At 42.9% G+C, this 19,518-nt stretch overlaps 1 protein-coding gene across 2 annotated transcripts in view; it reads right to left on the bottom strand.

Moving 5' to 3' along the window:
- fat3a (FAT atypical cadherin 3a) overlaps positions 1-19,518 on the bottom strand; it is a 113,630-nt gene that overhangs the window by 78,795 nt on the left and 15,317 nt on the right. For both annotated transcript variants that reach the window (XM_041940276.1, XM_041940277.1), the window contains exons 2-3: positions 14,329-14,652; positions 89-150 (exon numbers count right to left, since the gene is read on the bottom strand). In XM_041940276.1, coding sequence (XP_041796210.1) covers positions 89-150; positions 14,329-14,652 — 386 coding nt within the window. The remainder of the gene's footprint in view (positions 1-88; positions 151-14,328; positions 14,653-19,518) is intronic.

The following is a 19,518-nucleotide window of genomic DNA, read 5'->3' as shown; positions in this document are numbered from 1 at the left end:
TTCAGTAACTCATTTTAATCTGTGTGAACTGAACTTTGAGCATGTTCTTGTGAAGTGTGAACACTGCATACATACACTGTGTCCTTACCTCTAAAACATGCTCTGTCTGTTGTTCACGGTCCAGTTTTCTGGGGGTTGTGGTGATCAGACCTGAACCAGAAAAAACAATTAAATTAGCCAGTAAGAAAAATGAGCAAAGTGATATGGTAATTAGTTATGAATGGAAGACACAGTGAATGACCTGACCGAAGATACAGCCACAAAAAATCTGTGGATCTGATTTTGTTGGAGGTTTATAGTTCCCATTATTTTCAGGCTACAGCATGGTTTTGATGGAGCATTATCCTCCCAGTTCTAAATTTATATTCATAGCTGTAACACTTCTGGTTTCAGTTAATACGTAGCCACAGCTTGTGGAGCAGATACTACCAACATATAATTTCCATTGAAATAACATACTGCCCTAAAATGAATTAATAAAAACATTTGCTCGAACATTTTAACAGAGGATCAAATTACATAATCCACATCAACAAATGGAGTTATGTCAGCACACTCCGCAGAGGGAAACCCCCCTATGATGACCATAATCATCATAATATGATGACATGATCATAATAGGATCTGGGCACGATTAGTTTGTGTTTGGATTATTTTTGGATAACCTTGCTTGCATTGGATTATCGCTTGAACACAACATAACCTCCATGCGCCCAAGGAGCAGCAGCAATTACTGCTCCTTCACATCAAAACTTGAGATAGCACAAGCATCTGAAAAGGATGCCTACTGGACAGCATATTTTGCTGCTATTCCTACCACATCCAACTACAAGGAGAGCCCAGGACAGATCCAGAAGACAATGGAGGGATTATCCCATTCGGCTCGGGAAAAGCTAAAAAATCCCACAGGAGAAGGACTTCTGAGTTATCTTTCTTACCCTACTGGCAGCAAGACTTAAAAAATGGATGGCTGGATGAACTCAAACACAAAGCAGTAAACATTTAGAATAAAAAGTCATGAGATGTACAACACTCTTGAGACATGCTACAATTAGCTGTCCCACTCTGCTCTGCATCAGAGAGCAGATGTCCAGTGATGGCTTATACAGAGGTCAGAAATCATTTGGAATCTAAATCCACTGATCATGATAGTTTTATATCACAGCTAAATTCTAATCAGCTGCAATTACTTGAAGGAAACCACATCTTGCAGAAAGCCAAATAAGATGAATGCATCAGTGGTGCATCAGTTGTTTGATACATTTTATATTGTTTCTAAATGAGAAAAATGTATGGCAGCAACTACAGCATTTTTCCCATGCTCTGGAAGCTCAGCTCTGGGGGTAAACAGTGATATATATATATATATATATATATATATATATATATATATATATATATATATACATATATATGCTCCATGGATCCCCTGTACGGATCCACAGCCACAGTGAGGCCCTCTCTGCGGCCTCTAAAATGCTCTTGATGGCTCTATTCAATTGCAGCCCTTTTACTCCAAGGAGTTTGAATGTACACAGAAGTGAATGGCCAGCGAAGCCTCGACACCCAACCTTGACTGGCTCGCAACAGGTTTTCCAGCCGTTAAGTTCTGCGTACTTAGACCTCTTATGCTCGTGGGCCTCTTCAATTCTGTCTCCTCAGGGTAGAGTCAGTTCTAGGATAACCACTTGCTTGATGAACTCGGATGTTAATACCACGTCTGGGCACAGCAAAGTGGTTGTGATGTTGGCTGGTAACTTGAGCTGTCTTCCAAGGTGGACTTAAAGCTGCCAGTCACGAGCAGTGGTGAGGTGGTGTCTTCTGCCCTGCTCTTATGAAAGTGATTAACTGTTTGGGGGCTGCCTGGGTCTTGCTGTGCTGGACTGATGTGCAGATGGAGTCCGCCAAACCTTTTAACACTTGGTCGTGGCACCAGCGGTACCCCTCTCTCCTTGCGCTTTTGAGCAGCTGCTCAAAATGTGCTCCAGGGTGCCCCTTTTCTCGAACAGCTTACCCTCGGGAGTGTCTACCAAGGCCCAGGTGTGCAGGTTGGCTGGGCTTGGGAGGACATCATAAACAAGGACAAGGAACTTGATGCATGATGGTTCTGCTTTCCAGAGCTCAGCCCAAGTGATTTTACAGGAATCTGCGTGCTCCCACCTCTTCCATGCTCCATGTTTGGAAATGCCTGCTATCTTGCTGCAGCGCTGTTCTTCCACCTCTGCTTGAATCTCATCCTGGATCAGACAGCGCTTCTCCCTCCCACAGACCATATTGTACTGTGGTTTAGGAAAGCAACCCAGACCTGGTCTTCCTGTTGCCACAGAGCCCGCCAGCGTTTTATGCCTCAGTCACACCTCAGCTTTAGTGACAGCTTCTTGCGCCTGCCAATTCCTATTAGTATTCCTGCTGCTGCGACTTTGGTGTCTGCAAGTCCCTGTACATCAACAGCTCTTTGGAGCAGGTGACTTTACACTCCTCTGTTAGTCCATTAAAAGGAAGGTGCAGCTTGGTGGAGTGGCCGTACAGGGCGATGCTGCTCAAGGACTGCAGGAGCCCCAGCCATCTCCTCAGAAACTGGCTGATGGACTTCTCTAGAGCCTCTACCGTTGTTATTGGTACTTGGAGCCAATAACAACTTGGAGTTTTCTTGAAAGGACTCTCTGCTGGTACAGCCATCCTTTGAATTTTCCAGGGAGCCCAGATCTGTCAACTGCTGAAAAGCCAGGTGGTCAAGTCTCTTTTAGTTTGTTGTATGGCAGCCGAGTCATTCAGGGAGCTGTCAAAAATCTTGTCCAGGCTCTTGACCGGTCTCTCGGTCACTAATGAAATGATGGTCTCACCCAGGGTAAAGCGGAGTCTGTCGCACACTTTACCCTTTTTCAGGACCAGAGACCTGGACTTGAAGCTCATCCTTGTCCAGGATATAAGCCATTCAAGCCCCTGAAGGAGCCATCTGCACCCTGGGACAGATGTCGTCATCACTGTTAAGTCATCCATGAAGGCTCTTATGGGGGGCTGCCAAGTCATAGATCTCGACCTGGGCTTTCTGCATTCCACCTGGGCAGACTTAACAATCATGTTCATGACCAGAGAAATGAGGGTTACAGAGATTGTACAGCTGGTCATTATCACCTTCTCAAGGCGGTGCCAAGCTGATGTTACTTGGCCTGAGGAGACTCGCGCGCTGAAGTTGCTATAATAGTCCATAATGAGGTTGCAGATCTTTCCAGAACATGGTGCCTTACCAGTGTGGTTTTGATCACCAGATCACCTTCAGGATCTTTACAGAGACGTCTGAGGAGCTGTGGGCACTGCCTGTAGACTTTGGATACCGCTGGGCTCGGGAGCAGAGTTGGATCTTGCTGCTCTTACCGCTACTTCCACCTCCCTCAGGGTGGGTTCAGTGCTGTTGAATTGGTTCTGCCGGTGCCACCAGATCCCTACAAGGTCCGAGCTCACAGTCTCTCTGTGTGTAGCTGAAGGTTGCGTGGAGATGACGGTCAATCTCCTCTACCGGGCAAGAGAGATGGCCGCTATGCTTCTGGCTCAGTAGGTTCTTGATGAAGCCGAAAGGATTACCAATAAAAACGCTACGTTTCAGAGCCTTTTCCATGCCCTTCCTTCAGTGCCATTCCACCCTCCTCAACGAGATGAGTTTCCTTCTTATCATAGTTAGTGAGTCCTTTCGTCTTCCTTGCCCATCTTAAACTGACGTCTCAGGGATTTTAGCTCTTGTCTCAACTGACTAATCATGGCCTCTCGCTGGTTGAGCTTTGCCAGCTTGCTTGCTCCTCATTTTTCTTCAACGCCAAACCAATCTGCTCCTATGTTTACTATGATGGTACACATGGTCTGGAGTTTCTGGTCGACACTGCCCTTTGCGATGGATTCTGAGCTTTAGCCAATGATGGCAGCAGGCCACTTCACCCTCCCGTGTTCTGAATTCCTGCCTAGTGGGACTTGTGTTGCTTGTTTGTTAAAAACACCTAATGAGTGAAAATTTAATAAAGGTTTAGTTACTTATCAACAGCATTTATCCGCAGATGGCAGCAACTCCTTATTTGAGAGATAATGAAAATTTGTAAACTTTAAATAATAATTAAAAATCAGCACTTCTCCAAAACTGTCCCAGAGCATACTTGCTCATGTTTGTTGACAAGTCAAATAGCCAATCTAAGCAATCTAAGGCATTGAAAAATAACAACTTTGTTCTCTCACCTTAGTTCACTGCCCTGCTCATATCATCTACCAAGTGACTAGACACACACAGATACACACAGGTGTGAAGGCCACAATGTTTGTTCCCAAAAATGTTAGAAATTGACAACGTAAACAAAAGCTTTCAGTATCTTGTTAACACAAGTCCTCTTGTGTTAAACTGAGGCCCAACTGTAACTAGGATTGGGTATCTTATCAAATCAATCCAGTCTTCATCCTCAGCTGATAGCAGGTGCAACTGTTCTGCTAGTTGGCTATTAAAGTTACTCTACTGGTGGCAAACTTTGCACTGGCATGATCATGTAGGAGCAGGAGAACTGATGAAGAAAATAGGTTTAAGACCATTACTTTCCACCCTGGATCTGGCAGTACAGATGACCAACAGCCTGTTTAATATACACCCCACCACTCAAGTGCAGACTGCTCAATGGAGCAAACTGTTTTGTGGTAAGTCAAGATCCAATCACAGTCACTAATTGCAGTTCAGGATAGAGACAATGCTTAAAATGTGTTAGATCTGGTTAACTCTTTAGATAAAAAAGATAAAAAACCCTTTCTGAAAGGGTTCATAGCATAAAAAATGTATACAATAACACAAAAAAGCGAGACAATAGCACATCACATGACACTGCATACATCTATTACATCCATCCATTTTCTTCTACTTATATGGGGTCAGCTTATGTTGGAAGCAAGCTATTCCAGACATTCCACTTCCCTGCAACATTTTTCACCTCCTCCTGGGGGATCCCAAGGTGCTATATAATCCCTTCCCCCTATGGGTCTATTCTGAGGTCTCCTCCTAGTTGGACATGCCTGGAAAACTCCAAAGGAAGGCCCTCAGGGCATCCAAATCAGATTCCCATAAACCTCATCTGGCTCCCTTCAACCCAAAGGAGCAGCGGCTCAACTCCGAGGTCCCTTCACATGTCTGAGCTCCTCCATCTTTAAGGCTGAGCCTAGCCACCCTATGAAGGACAATTATTTCAGCTGCTTGAATCAGCATTCTTGTTCTTTCGGTCAATACCCACAGCTCATGGCCGTTGTTGAGGGCTTGATTGTCGATCTTTTTCTAAATTGAAAGTTTTACATTCTGGCTCAGCTCTCTCTTCACCACAAGTACAATGTTCACATGACTGCTGACACTACAGCAATCCACCATCCAACCATACAATCCATCCTACGCTGTCTTCAACTCCTTCACTTGGGGCAACAGCTCACACCTGGCAGAAAACCATGGCCTCTGGTTTGGAATTGGTGACTTTCCTTCAGGCTGCTTCCCACTCAGCTGCAAACTGCAAACAGTCTAATGAAGCCAACAGAACCACACCATCTGCAAAAACCAGAGGTGCAAATCTCATGCACACCAGGAGCTTCTTGACTATCTCAGCTACCTCTGCCAGGGATATGGATGAGGCTTTGTCCAAAGCTTCAGAGCTTGCCTCCTCCACAGAGGACATGTTATTTGGGTTCAGGTGCTCCTCAAAGTGTTCTTTCCACCGCTCAATAAAATCCCCCACGCAGGTCCCAGAAGTTCTCCTCCCTGGCTAAACACAGCCTGAGCCAAGCCCTGCTTTCCCTTCCTGAGTCATTGAACGGTTTGCCAGAACTTTCTTGAGACCAACCAAAAACTCCCTCCCCAAACTCCTCCCACACCCGGGCTTTTGTTTCAGTGACTGCCTAAGCTGCAGCCCCTCTGGTATCCCAGTATCTGTCTGCTGCTTTAGGAGACCCTCAGTGCCAAACAAGCCCTTCTTAATCCCTGTCCTTCTTCAGCTAGATTGCTAGGTGTCCATCAATGGGTTCTTAGGTTGCTGCCACAACAGGCATGGATGGCCTTCTGACCACAGCTTCTGCCAGCCTGGAAGTTTTGAAGATGGCCCACTCGGACATCATGCCCGCTACCTCCCACAAGATGTACAAGCAAATTATTCCAGAGGTGGGAGTTGAAGAGCTCTGCTAGAGGCCTCTGCCAGATGTTACCAGCTCCCTTTCGTTACATGTTTGTGCTTATCAGGACTGTCCAGCAGCCTTTCGCACCATCTGATCCAATTCATCAACAGGTGGTGATCAGTTGACAGCTGTGCACTTGGCCCTAATGCCAATCCTGGCGAGTGGTGGCTCCTCAGGGTGGTGGCTCCACGTACTTCTTTCAGCAATACCTGGGTGAGCATGGTGCTGGGTCAAGAACTGGCTGCAAAATGCTAGGTGGTGTGCTCCTCTCCCAGGTCCGGCTACAGAAGGGAGCCATGGTTTCCTTTTTCCTGTATAAAGCAAGTTGCTGCAGCTCCTTGTTTTATACAGACCAATTTGCCTTGATAGAGACCCTACCAGGGGTCAGCTCCAAGGATCACAGGGTCACACAAAACCCTCCACCACATTAAGGTGGCAATTCTTTGGGGGACGCTTCATACATAAACTTCTGAAATGTGTTATTTTTGTTGTAATGAAAATGCCTAATTTTTCAAATGTCAAAGGTTTTCTCTCCCAGGGACAGCAAAATAAAACCATTTAATTTCAAGCACAAGATGAGACACAAGAAAAAAAGATAAGAGCAGTGGAAGGGTGAGTGCAGAGATATGGCGCTGACTTGAGACCACCAGAAGGAAAGTGATGCCAGGGATGTTTAATCCACCGCAATAAAACACAACATATTTTGGCAGTTGAATTGAGGGTGCTGTGCTTAATATGATGCGATATGAATATAAAAATCTTCTACTGGTTTGGCCCCAAGGATCAGAGCCAGGGTCCAACTTGTTAAAAATATTGATCAACACTGACACCCTCTATATTTACCACTTAGCTGTGGGCAATTCCAGTCATAAATGCAAGCTTAATAATAAGAGAAAAATGCTATTTATTAATGAGAACACAACTGTTTGGTTTTATGCAACATTAGCCAAGCAGACTGATATGCTAACAAGCCAGGAACAGCTGATTTCAGTTCTTGTGTCTGTTAGTGGCAATTTATCAGCTTTAACAAGGAAGGGAATGCAACACAATGCATCACCAACTACACTACACAACACACACACACAAAGTCTATAAACTAGTGTCTCTCTGTAAGTGTCCAGCTGTTATGTCACAGCATCAAAGCTAAAGATGACAATGCACACATACAAAACCCCACAACATTCCACATACAGAATATTAACACCTGACACATAAGACAAAAGACACATAAATACATGTACTTCTATAATAAGATCCTGAAGAAAAGACCACACATTTTAGTATATTCATACATAATTTAATCATCTGACCACACACATCACATCTGTGGTAAAAAGCAGAAAATAAATGTGACTGTCTGGGAGACCCAATTTATTTTTGGTAGTTTGATTACTGAACAATTTGTCTCAACCACAAAAGTTTCTTCATCAGAAAATGCAGGACTCTGTCATCAATGTCTACATAGAAGAAAAAGAACTGGAAATGAACAAGCAGGGTTTTTTGCTGCTATGTGATGTCTGTTTTGTGCAATGCACTTCATGCGAACAACATGTTACATACACAATTTACAAAGAGTGAAAGGTGGTGGTGTTGTTGGAGGGATGTTGGTTGAGGGCCCAACAACAAATGATTGCCTTGGGGTACCTTAATAGGTTAATCTAGCCACACGTGTGTTGGACTAAACTCTGGCTGAAAGAAACTAGCAGACCAGAAACCCTGAAAATTAATTAATTGAATTAATGAAACACATTCAAAATCTCTCATCCTTGGTGCCCCATCTGGCTGGCCATTGCCTATTCTGAGAATAGAACATAGGGAGTACAGCTATAAAGCATTGTTTTGATGAACTGCATTTTTAAATGAAGAAAACTTAATACTGGTCATTTCGTCAAGATAAGTAATTCTGCTTAACACAGAAAGAGTCTGTCCTCTGCATAAAAAGCTTTCCTCACAATAATACACACACACACACACACACACACACACACACACACACACACACACACACACACACACACAAATGCACACACCCTTTTTCTGCTAGCTGTACCTTGGCTGCCAGAATCTTAATGGCTAAAATTGGGAATGAGAAACAGGATAACAGACCTGAGGACCAAATCGGGTAGGTAGGGACAATAGTCTGAGCAGTCCTGGCATTTTCATTTCTACTAGTCTTTATCCAACTCAGAAAGAAGTAAAAAGCTAAATTCAGTGATGCTGAATTGAATGACTAACTAATAAACTGAAAGAACAATTTCAGCGGTTTAAAGTGAGACTCTAGGTGAGAAAATCTTTGTGATTGTTTTTAATTAAGTAAATATGAGACCCATCATGAACTCTAATCAAGGAGATGGCAGGTGAAAAGATGCCAAACTTAAAAATGCTACGCATCATAAAATGAGTGCAATCTCCTAACTGATTCATAGTTCACTGAACATGGCCTCTTGCTTCATTCATGAAATACCACAAAAAAGCTAAAAGATTTTGTATCAATGTTATCATTGTTTTTTGATTATTGTGTTACTGTTTTTCTGGAAAATGTGAAAGCAGCACAACAGCTGCATCAGCTGTAGACTTCCTTCAGTGTCTACACTGGAACTGTTGATCCACAGTACTGCTGTGTCACCAGAGGCACTTTGAAAGTACTCAACGTTCAATACACAATTATGTAGTTACACATATAAGTGGCAAAAATAGAACTGAAGCCTTGAAGACACTTCAGGTCTCAGTAAGGTTGTGTTCAAGACCAAAATTAACACTGTGTCAAAAGAATTTTGATTTAAGTGAGACGGCTGTGTTGGTACAGCAGGGTGCTCAACATCTGCCACAATGTAATGTGACTTCATCCAGCAATGTACTGCACTGGGTAATGGGATATGTGCATGCTCACAAGATAATTCAGTACAGTTTTTTGCACTATTGCACAGTAGACAAATGTATAATACAGTCGAAAAAATGTCTTGGCTTGGTGTGCAAGATATATATGCAATATTGAAGAAAAAAAACAATATGGCACAAGATATTGCATGGATGTAATAGCAACATATTGAAACATAAATCACATAGTAGTACAAACAGTATGTATGTAACTGCAGTGCTACAGTGAACAATGCTAGAGTTGAGAGACAATGCTTGAGTTAACAGTTAGACGACAGCTGTTGGAATGAAGGACCTGTGGTAGCCTTCCTTCTTACAAGGTGGATGCAGTAGTCTGTTACTGAAGGAGCTGCTTAAGGCTGCCAAAATCTCAAGCAGTGGGTGAGAGGGGTTGTCAATGATTGATCAGTCAGTTTGGCTAACATCCTCCTCTTGCCTACCTCCTCAATGGAGTGTAGAGGGCAGTCCAGGACAGAACCACCTCTCTTGACCAGTTTGTTTAGTCTTTTTCTATCCCTCCCAGAGCTCCCACAGCCCCAGCAGACCACTGCGTAGAAGACTGCAGATGCCAAAAAAAGTCATAAAAAGTTTTTAACAGTGTCTTACATACTCCAAAGGACCTCTGTCCATCTCAGCAGATGGAGACAACTTTGGCCCTTCCTGTACAGGACATCTGTGTTGTTGGTCCAGTCCAGTTTGTTGTTGGGGTGAACACCCAGGTATTTGTACTCCTCCATGATCTCAATGTCAAAACCCTGGATGCTCACCAGTGTAGTCTGTGGCACCTTCCTGTGGAAATCTATCACCTTCTCCTTTGTCTTGCTGGCGTTGATGAACTTCTGGTGGTGGTAGCTGTCTGTGATGTGTTGGAAGTCCGATATAAAGAGGTTGAAGAGGAAAGGAGACAGCACTGTAGCCGGCGGAGCCCCGCTGCTGCAAACTGCCACATCCGACACACAGTCCCAAAGCCTCACAGACTGTGGTGTGTTGGTGAGGTAGTTGATTGTCCATGCAGCCAGGTGACAGTCAACTCCAGCCCCTTCCAGCTTCCCCCTGAACAGTGATGGCTGGATTGTGTTGAAAGCACTGGAGTCTAAAGTCAAAAAACATGACCCTCAGTGTGCTCTCAGTGTTCTCCAGGTGGGAAAGAGATTGGTGGAACAGGTAGATGACTGTGTCTTCCACAGCAATGCCTGGTCGGTATGTGAACTGTAGGGGGTCCAGCTCACAGCTCACCAGGTGATAGAGATGGTTTAGTAAGATCCTCTTCAAGGTCTTCATCAGGAGAGAAGTTATGGCTACCAGCCTGAAGAGGTTGGGCTCCCTGGGATGTGCAGTCTTTGGAACTGGAGCCATACAGGAAGTTTTCCAGAGGGCTGGAACTCTCTCCAGATTGAGGCTCATGTTGAAGATGTGCTGGATGACCCCGCAGATCTGATCCGCACAGTTCCTGAGCATTGTGGAGCTAGTGCCATCAGGGCCAGTCGCTTTCCTTGCCTCCATCTTCCTGAGCTCCTTCCTCCCCTGATGTGGTGTCGGTTGTGATTTGGCGCTATATAAATAAAATTGAACTGAATTGAACTGGTGGGTGGGGGAGGGAAAACGTATTCAGCTCATTTGCTCATTCCTGATCTCCAGATTCAGGGCCCCTGCCACTGTCACAGCCCTGACCTGAAGTAGTTTTCAGGCCTTTCCAAACTTCTCTGCCGTTGTTCCCCTGCAGGCACTCCTCCAGCTTCCTCCTGCAGCTGTCCTTGCCTCTCCTAATTTCCTTCTTCAGCTCCCTTGCACCCTCCTCAGCTCATTTTGTGCGCAAATCTAAAAACCCTATCTTTTCACTTAATAGGGCTTTCTGTGCCAGGGACACCCAGGGTTTGTTATTTGGAAAACACTGTACGTTCCTGGTCCGCACAGTGTTGTCCACACAGAAGTTTATGTAGTCTGTGATGCAGGTTGTCAAACTGACAATGTCCTCCCCGTGTGGACTGCACAACACTTCCCAGTACAGTTATTTGTTCATCAAAGGTATGTAGAGAGGGAGCAGATGAACCAGGTTGTCATCAGAGTGGCCCAGTGGGGGAGGGGTGAAGAACTGTAAGCATCCTTTGTATTTGCATACAGTAAGTATGGTGTTCTATTGTCTCTAGTGTGGTATTTAGCATACTGGGTGAAGGTGGGGAGATTTGAAGACAGGGAAGCGTGATTGAAGTCCAGAGATGAGGAGGAGGGCCTGGGGGTGCCATTTCTGCAGCTGTGAAACTACAGTTTGCAGGAGCTTGCATGCTGCTGCACCATCGGCCAAAGGGGGGATATACACTGTTATCAGGATGACATGCGAGAACTCCCTTGGGAGGTAATGTAGCCAAATGCTAACAGCTAGCAGCTCTATGTCTCTTGTGCAGCGCTGCTCCTTTACACTGATGTGTCCTGGGTTACACCACCTGTCATCGCTATGCCCCCACCCTTCCTCATTTCACTCTCTGTCGTTCTCCTGTCCGTTCTCAGCAGTAGAAATCCGATCAAAACAACATGCGAGACCGGCGTGAGTACATTCAGCCACGTCTCTGTAAAGCACATGATGCTACACTCGTGGTATTCCCTCTGCTGCCTGGTTACCACTGTCAGCTCTTCCATCTTATTTGGGAGAGATCCTGCATTCCCCATAAAAAGAGACAGTATGGATGGTTTGTACTGTCTCTTCTTGTCCCTTGTCCCATGGGGATCTCTGGTCTTTCCACTGGGAGTACGTTTGTGTTGCACATCGCTAACAGCTGTTCCCAAGTGTAAACAATAGAGCCGTGGCTGAATGGACCTCCCAATGTTGTTTTAAATAATCCAAAGAAGGGTAAAAAGCAAATTACTAGTCTCACCAGTTGTACAGAGACCAGTGATGGAAAAAAAACACAAGAAGAAGAAGGAAAACACAAGAGAACACTATCGCAAAGGAAAGCGGTCACAGCTGCTGTAATTTGCTGCCACTCATGCAGCGCCATCTTGTAGGGAATGGTAAGATGGTAAAGTTTTGTTTTTGTTTTTTTTTTTACAGTAAGTGGAGTTGTCCCCAGTGTTTTTCTCTGCCTTCAGCACAAAATTGGTCCATAATGAAAACAGCAGAAAGCAAGACAAGTTTGCTTAGCTCAGCAGAGGTGTGCACACAGTTATTGTTTACATATATGTATTTTGCTTCGATTACTTTTCTATAGCACTGCATCAACATAATCTACTGAAATGTCCATCAAAATACCACTATCAATGTGACTAAGGCAGGTCTGAAACATGGTTGAAAATGTGCTTTTTCCAGGAGAAAGTAGCTGAGAATAGCAGATGTCTCTAATCCCCTACCCTTATTATGAAAACCATTCTTTTATGTTTAAGAAATCAGGTTATTAGCAACCCAGTGGAAGCAGACTTGACGCAGTGTTTGCAGACTGCACTGGATAAAGTGCAGCTGTCTGTAGCTGCACCTGACTCGTATGTGTCTTAAAAACAGTGCAAATGTCTCAGTAACATCAACTGAAAAACTGACTTCACAGCCTGCAAACTACTGCTGTTGTTATGACATCACAACTTAACATCCAAATTTGCTGTGCTTCAGGCACTGAGGGTCACTATGATACCAGGAGAAAGGAAGGGAAGACAATGGAGGTTAGAATTTGAGAAGTGACAAGAGAATAAACAGACAACTAAAAAGATAATCAGGCAGATGGACTGGAAATAAACACAACAGAAATTAGAGAGGTAGAGTGCTACAGGCTTATGGATGATCTGCAGCCCCTCATCAATGTTTCATAGCAACACAATTGAATATTCAGCATCCACCATCAAGGCAGGGAGAGACAGACAGGTGACTAAAAAACACTTATCATGAGAAGACAGGAGAAAGTTGGCAGGAAATCAGAGTGTGAAGACAGAAAGACAGAACATGAGGAGATGAGGGATAACGATACAGAAAATTGAAGCAGAAGAATCTCTGCAATAAAACCAAACAGAAAGAAAGGAGCTGTTGCTTAAGACGAGTGGGTGGAATATTATCAAATTCAAAGCAAAGGGATCTTAACTAAAGAAAATATAAATATAGCAGCAGCTAATTATACCGCTCTGCACCACGAACCGTATCTGCAGATAAGTGTGAGGCAGCGTGCAGACGGGATGTGAGTGTTAATGTTCCCAGACAATGTTGTGGCTGTTGTTTCTCCCAGCGTCCGTCTTGTCTTCCTTCTTTTCACCCCTTCTGCTTCATCCTATACATGTGCGATTATTCTAACGCTTGCCTCAGCACTAGTGCTGGAGGACCTGAGAGGAGGAGATGTTACAAAATCTAACTACATCAAAATAAAAGCCTTTTTAATAATAAAAGCAATTACAGTAATAATTAAAGAAACTACATGGAGCTTTTCTTTTGTGTTTTTGGCCGTCTCTGTGGACAAAAGGGGTTGTTTCACTGCCTCCTTTCATACAGATCATGATCTGGCTTGTGCGTACATTTGTTTAGGAAGTTGTCTGTTGGTCAGATCACAAAGCTAACGCATAAGCTAACGCAAACACAAAGCAATCATATAGTATTTATGTACCACAAAAGAGGTAGTTATAGTAATAGTAATAGTACTGTCTCTCATGACTTACAGGCGCTAGCTGACACTGCTCTCACATCCACACAGATTCAGTGATTGAACTGATCAGGGATCAGATAAACACTATACCAGCTTGTTTTCAGACCATTTTGAATACTTCCTGGATGCATTCACACAGAGATTAGATAAGTATCTGACCCACCCAAGACGCATGAAGTGATTGTGTTAATGAAATCTAAGACTTTGCATTAAACAGTATCTAGTTTACTTGTCCATATGTACTGTCACATGTCAATTTCAATATATTTCACTTTCAAAGGTCACTTTTTACGTAGTTTTAATCTTGTTCATTAGTGGATGACGAGCATAAAAGTCATCAACTACAATACAAAGCATTTTCCATCATCAGTATGTTAACTAAATCAACACTGTCCTGCACTGAATCAGAGGAATCCACCAGATCAAAGTTCTGTCTTACAGCCCAGTCACTGAAGGAGCCTGAAATTTGCTGCTCCTTCTAAACTGTCATCTGTCAGCTACTGTTAGCTGCTTTGCCACTACAATACTCAAACTAAGAGAAGGACAATTCAAACTCTTTTCTCTCTAGAAGTCATGCACACCTGCATATGAAAACTCATTGCTCTACATTCTTCTCAAACCCGAGACTCAGCACTGCCTATTTCACTCACACACACACATTCCTCACCAGTGCGGGTGTTGATTGTGAAGAAGTTCTGTGGGTTTCCACTGATGATGCGGTAGTTCAGCCTATCAACAGTGGCGGAAGGTGTGGCGTCAGGGTCCTGGGCCTGGATCTGGATCACAGAAACATCCCGCGGAGAGTTCTCGGGCACTGAGGGCCGGTACACTGGCTCTGAGGTCAGTGGGGCGTTGTCGTTAACATCCTCCACCTGGACAAACACTTCAATAGTGGCGAATTGGGGAACCACGCCATGGTCGCTGGCATACACCGTTAACCAATAGGAGTCCTTGGTCTCACGATCCAACATATCGGTGGTGTAGATCATCCCTGGTGGAGAGACAAAGAGAATACTCGTTGTGCTTATTTATTTCTGTTCTCATCATCCAGACAGAGTAAGGAGTAAAGTATAGAATAAAGAACTTTAACGACACCAAGTGCAAAAAACTGATTCTTGCAAAAACGTTAACACTTTTTTACTGCAATAGCACAGCCAATTATTTCAATTTTTTCACTGTGTCATGTCAGAAGTCCTCAACGCAACAAAGAGTAAAAGAGTGAATGAAAAGAGAGAAATAGCCCGAGGATGTTACGGACTGAAGACACTGCCACTGTAAAGCACCAAAACATTATATGGCCTGTAGTATATCCACAATTTTGACAATTAGCACAATGCTCTTTCACATATTCAAGAGCTGAAAAGGTATGTCCTGTTTTCTCTCAAAACCCCACAGAACACACTGTTCAAAAGCTTTAATAAACAGTGAACACTTAAAAGGACACGAAAGTAGTGACAGGGAGAAGCTTGTGCTTGCCAGAGGAAATGCTATTTCCAGTAGCAGTTTTTTCATGAGTGGACACACACAAAACACAAAGGTAGACAATTAAGGAAAAGGGTGATTTCTCCCAGCACGAAATCCCTGTGTAAAACACAGTCTTTGGTCCATCCAAAGGACCGCACTTCCAAATGTCTCAAAAACAATGCCATATATGTGTTCAAGTGCAGCAAGGAATGTACGGACCTCTATATACAGGAAACTAATCAACTGCTCAACTGATGCATGCCTCAACAAGGGCGAGCAATCTCCTCAGGACAGGACTGAGCAGTTTTCAAACATCTACAAGAAAAGAAACACACTTTTAATGATTATGAGGTACATATCCTGGACAGAGAATACAGCTAGTTTGAAAGAGGTGTCAACAAGTTCATCCATGTCAAAGAGGATTAGCCCTCATAAAAAGATAATGCTCTGTAAAAACTATACCATACACCAATAAAATCTGTCGATCTGCTGTCTCCCCTCCTTTTTTCCCTTTCGTGCTCTTTGGTTTCTCTTCCTTTTGTCTCCTGTCTGTCTCTCCCTTGTCTAGAGTCTGTGTTTGTGTCACTGCAGGGTGTGGTCCACAGGTTGGGCCCAGCCTCCTCTCCTCCTGAGCAAAGCGTCACTCAATCAAGCAGTCAAGCCTCAGCTGACCTTACAGTATATGAAGCACCAAGGCTTCAACCAGTATTTGTCAAATTGTCTACTTTGCTGCTTGCTAATGACCAAGACCTGTGAGCGCTAAGTACCTTTTGTCAGTCTTTTTGCCTTGCCTGCTACCTGTCGTCCTGACCCTTTTGTCTGTCTATGCTCAGGTGTCTAATCCTCACCTGTTGTCATTCCTGCCCTGTCAGTCTGCTCTCACCGAGAACGTGGTCCTGTTTCTGCTCGGACTCAGTTACTGTGGACTCATCTGGACTCGTCTTTTGCACATTCCCTTGACATTCATTAAATTGTTAACCTTTATTCACCTCCTGTCTTCCTGTCTCAGTATGGTATTTTGGGTCTTAAAAGAACTTGGAGAAAATGTAACATCTCCTCAAGTACTCTTGTGCAGTGTTTTTAACAAACCTTTATAATAGTTTATTACCTGAATGTCTTATGAAATTAGTCTTCACAGACACAGAACACACTGTCAAGAGATTCCATAGGGACAGTTTCTTGGGCAAAAAGTAGCTCCTAAGTGAGGACTGTGGATTATTCAGACAGGAGCATTGCTGAAAAGTCATGTTTCTTCAATTGTTTTTCAATGCCAGATATAGCATTGAAATAGAAGACAGTGAGCCCCTTTTCTTTTGGATGGTTGTTCTTGCTGCACCAACAAACTCTTTGCTTTGATTACTGCTTGAGTTTGCTGTATATGTAGCTGTACATGATGCATGCCCCCTAACTACACATGAGGCTCCAGAGGCTACAAATATACTGCATTGGGTCTTCAAGAACTGTGATTGGTCAGCATGGGCTGCTTGTGTTTTTTCAAACAGAAAACATCAATTAATCACAATCCCCACAACCAACCTTCTGCTTTCTGAATGAAACAACATAAATTTGATGATTGCACAGCTTAGCAATGAAACAAGGCAAACCTTCCAACTGCTGCATATATCACGAGGCTACAGTGCTGTGTTATTTATCTAAGATATGGGGAGTAAATACTGAGTGGTTAATGAACAGTTGGTGGGTTTATTGCAGTGCATTCAACACTTTCCTAAAGCTAATAAAACAAACCAAAAGTGAAATGAAATAAAAACTCTCTCTCTTTTCTCTTTCAGATGTCTCTCGAGCATAGAGAGGTAGGATAAAACATAAAATTGCTGTTTATTTTTGTCCTTCATATTACCATCAAAATCCATTTGGGATCAAAATAATTCTGGATGTATTGCTTAAAGGTCCCATTTGTAGGATTTACTGGCATCTAGCAGTGAGGTTGCAGATTGCAACCAACTGAAACTCCTCACCTCATTCTCCCTATGATGGACACTAGAAATGCATAAAGCCAGTGCTTGGTTTGTCTGTTCTGGGCTACTGTAAAAACATGGACTCCATGGAAGAGGACCCCTTCCTCTACAATTGTAAAAGGCTAAACCTAAGGTAACCAAAATACAATATTTCTGAAATGTCTGGTAATAATACCCAAATGAAATATAACTATGAATATTATACTGAATCACTGACAGTCCTACACACCTTTAATTGCTACCATCAGACCAGTAGACTGGACACTTTCTGCAAAGCTGCATTGTTAATCATTCATCCTGTGTAAAGAATCTCTCTCTCAGTCACTGTTCTGGTACACATGCACACACACTGAGGTAAACTGCAGGATATGTTATCAAGACCACAAACAGTGCGTCACTGTTTTTGTCCTGTGGGACAATTCATCGTTCAAGGTTAGCCATAATTAATTCAGAGTTGCCCTGTGCTGTGTTCTCTCTGCCTCACTCTTCATTCATCTCTGCCTCCCTCTAGCCCCTTGACTGAACTGCCATAAATAGCTATGCACCACGCTACAACACTGCTTCTAATAGCCTAAGCTCCTGCTTACAAGCCTGCTTTCCAATTAAGAGTGTGGAATTAACAACAAATGTCACAGGAGTGCTCGACAGAAAACACACTGGAGAGGAGGGTGCAAAATAGTCTGCATTGCTATCCAATCAGCTTCCTCTCAGCACCGAGCAGAAACAAAGCAGAGCTGCTGCAATGCTGCAGCAAACCACTGAAAGCTGAATGATAGAGAATGAAAATGTGGTGAATATGTTACAGTCTGTGAGCTACTGGCCTTTTGACTCATATCCAAACTCCACATATATGGGCTGTCTGACCAGGAAGCACTGCACTGGAAAAAGATCTGTTCTTGTGTTGATGTCATGTCTCATCGAGTCTGTTAATGTGTCTTGTTCACTGGTGTCATGTCTCGTAGTACACTTCCTGTTTTATTGTGAAACCTAACTCTCCTCTCGTTTCAGACCCTTGACTTCCTGGTGCCCTCCCCCCTGTCTGATTGTCTACCTTGCCCTGATTGTCTCCACCTGTTCATTGTTGCCTCAGGTATATATAGTCCGAGTCCTGATAATACATCAGCTCATATCTGTTTTTATGTGAACACAACATTTTTCATAAGGATCCCAAGATCAGGACATTTTTAAGTTAAACAAGATCTGAAGAGTTCAAAAGCAAATTTTAAAAGTAAACTTCAGTGGAAATTAATATTGTTATTATTACCAAAACTGTAATGAATGTTCAGTAAGAAACAGAGCAAGAGGCAGCATGATACAACAGAAATATATTAAAGTTAAGAAGAGTAAAATAAGAGCCTAACTATAAATACTATACACTATAGAAAACAATAATAAAATGTAGAATAAATTATGTGTGGTATGGGCAAACCTATATCATAAACACACGTTTATACATGTTGATAAAACTCAGTATATCTGTGATATGAAAATTGGATGTGAAAAATGGATGCTAATGTCAACCAGGCTACTGTATGAGTCAGGTTCTACTATTTAACATAACTGACAGTATGTTTGAATTTCAATTCAACTGAGAACACCTGCTCAATTATCAAATCCAGTGCTCCTCAAAATTTCTCATTGATTCACCAGAAGCACTATCCGGAAATAAAACAGGCTGCCCTTTGTTGGTCTACACCTTTATCTAGTCTCTATCCATTACAGCTGCATGTTGCTGCCAGCAGACACCAGCAGCCTCGGGTTCATTTCATGGTGGTGGGCCAGAACTCAGTTCCTAACTATGTCTTAATCTTAAAATATAAAGCAGTGGATAATAACAGAAAAGTTTAATCTCATGATCAATTTAGCAATACAGCATGGATGTCATGTGGACATAATTTTGTTTTACAATAAATCCCAAATTAACAGGTTATCAGTCTAGCAGTCGTGACAAAAGTACTCAGATCATTTATTTGAGAAAAGTAACAATACCACAGTGTAGTAAGTGAAGCCCTGAATTTGAAGTATTATGAGCAAATTGTACTTAAAGTATCAAAAGTATTCCAACTTGAGTGTGTCTAATCAGCAAAGGAACCGAAAACAACGTATTATATTTAACAAGGTTATATGTTTTATATGCAAAATCAAAGTACTACATATTACTACCGCAGTTCAATGAATGTAGCAGAAAATATATGATATATTTTCTTGAATATACAAGTACTTTCTTACAAAATTGTACTCATGTACAGTAATTGTACTGCACCATTGCAGTTGGTAAGTTAAAGATTCTAGGGCAAAGCACTTGACATACCTGTCAACAGTAGGTGTTATTTGAGTGAATGACTTGTCATCACTAGATGTTACAGCTAACGTTCTACATACTCTGCCACCTGCTGTACCAGTGGGGGATGTAGCAG

Source organism: Chelmon rostratus, chromosome 7, assembly GCF_017976325.1.
Source record: "Chelmon rostratus isolate fCheRos1 chromosome 7, fCheRos1.pri, whole genome shotgun sequence".
Classification (NCBI taxonomy): Eukaryota; Metazoa; Chordata; class Actinopteri; order Chaetodontiformes; family Chaetodontidae; genus Chelmon; species Chelmon rostratus.
This window is presented reverse-complemented; position numbering and strand designations above follow the sequence as displayed.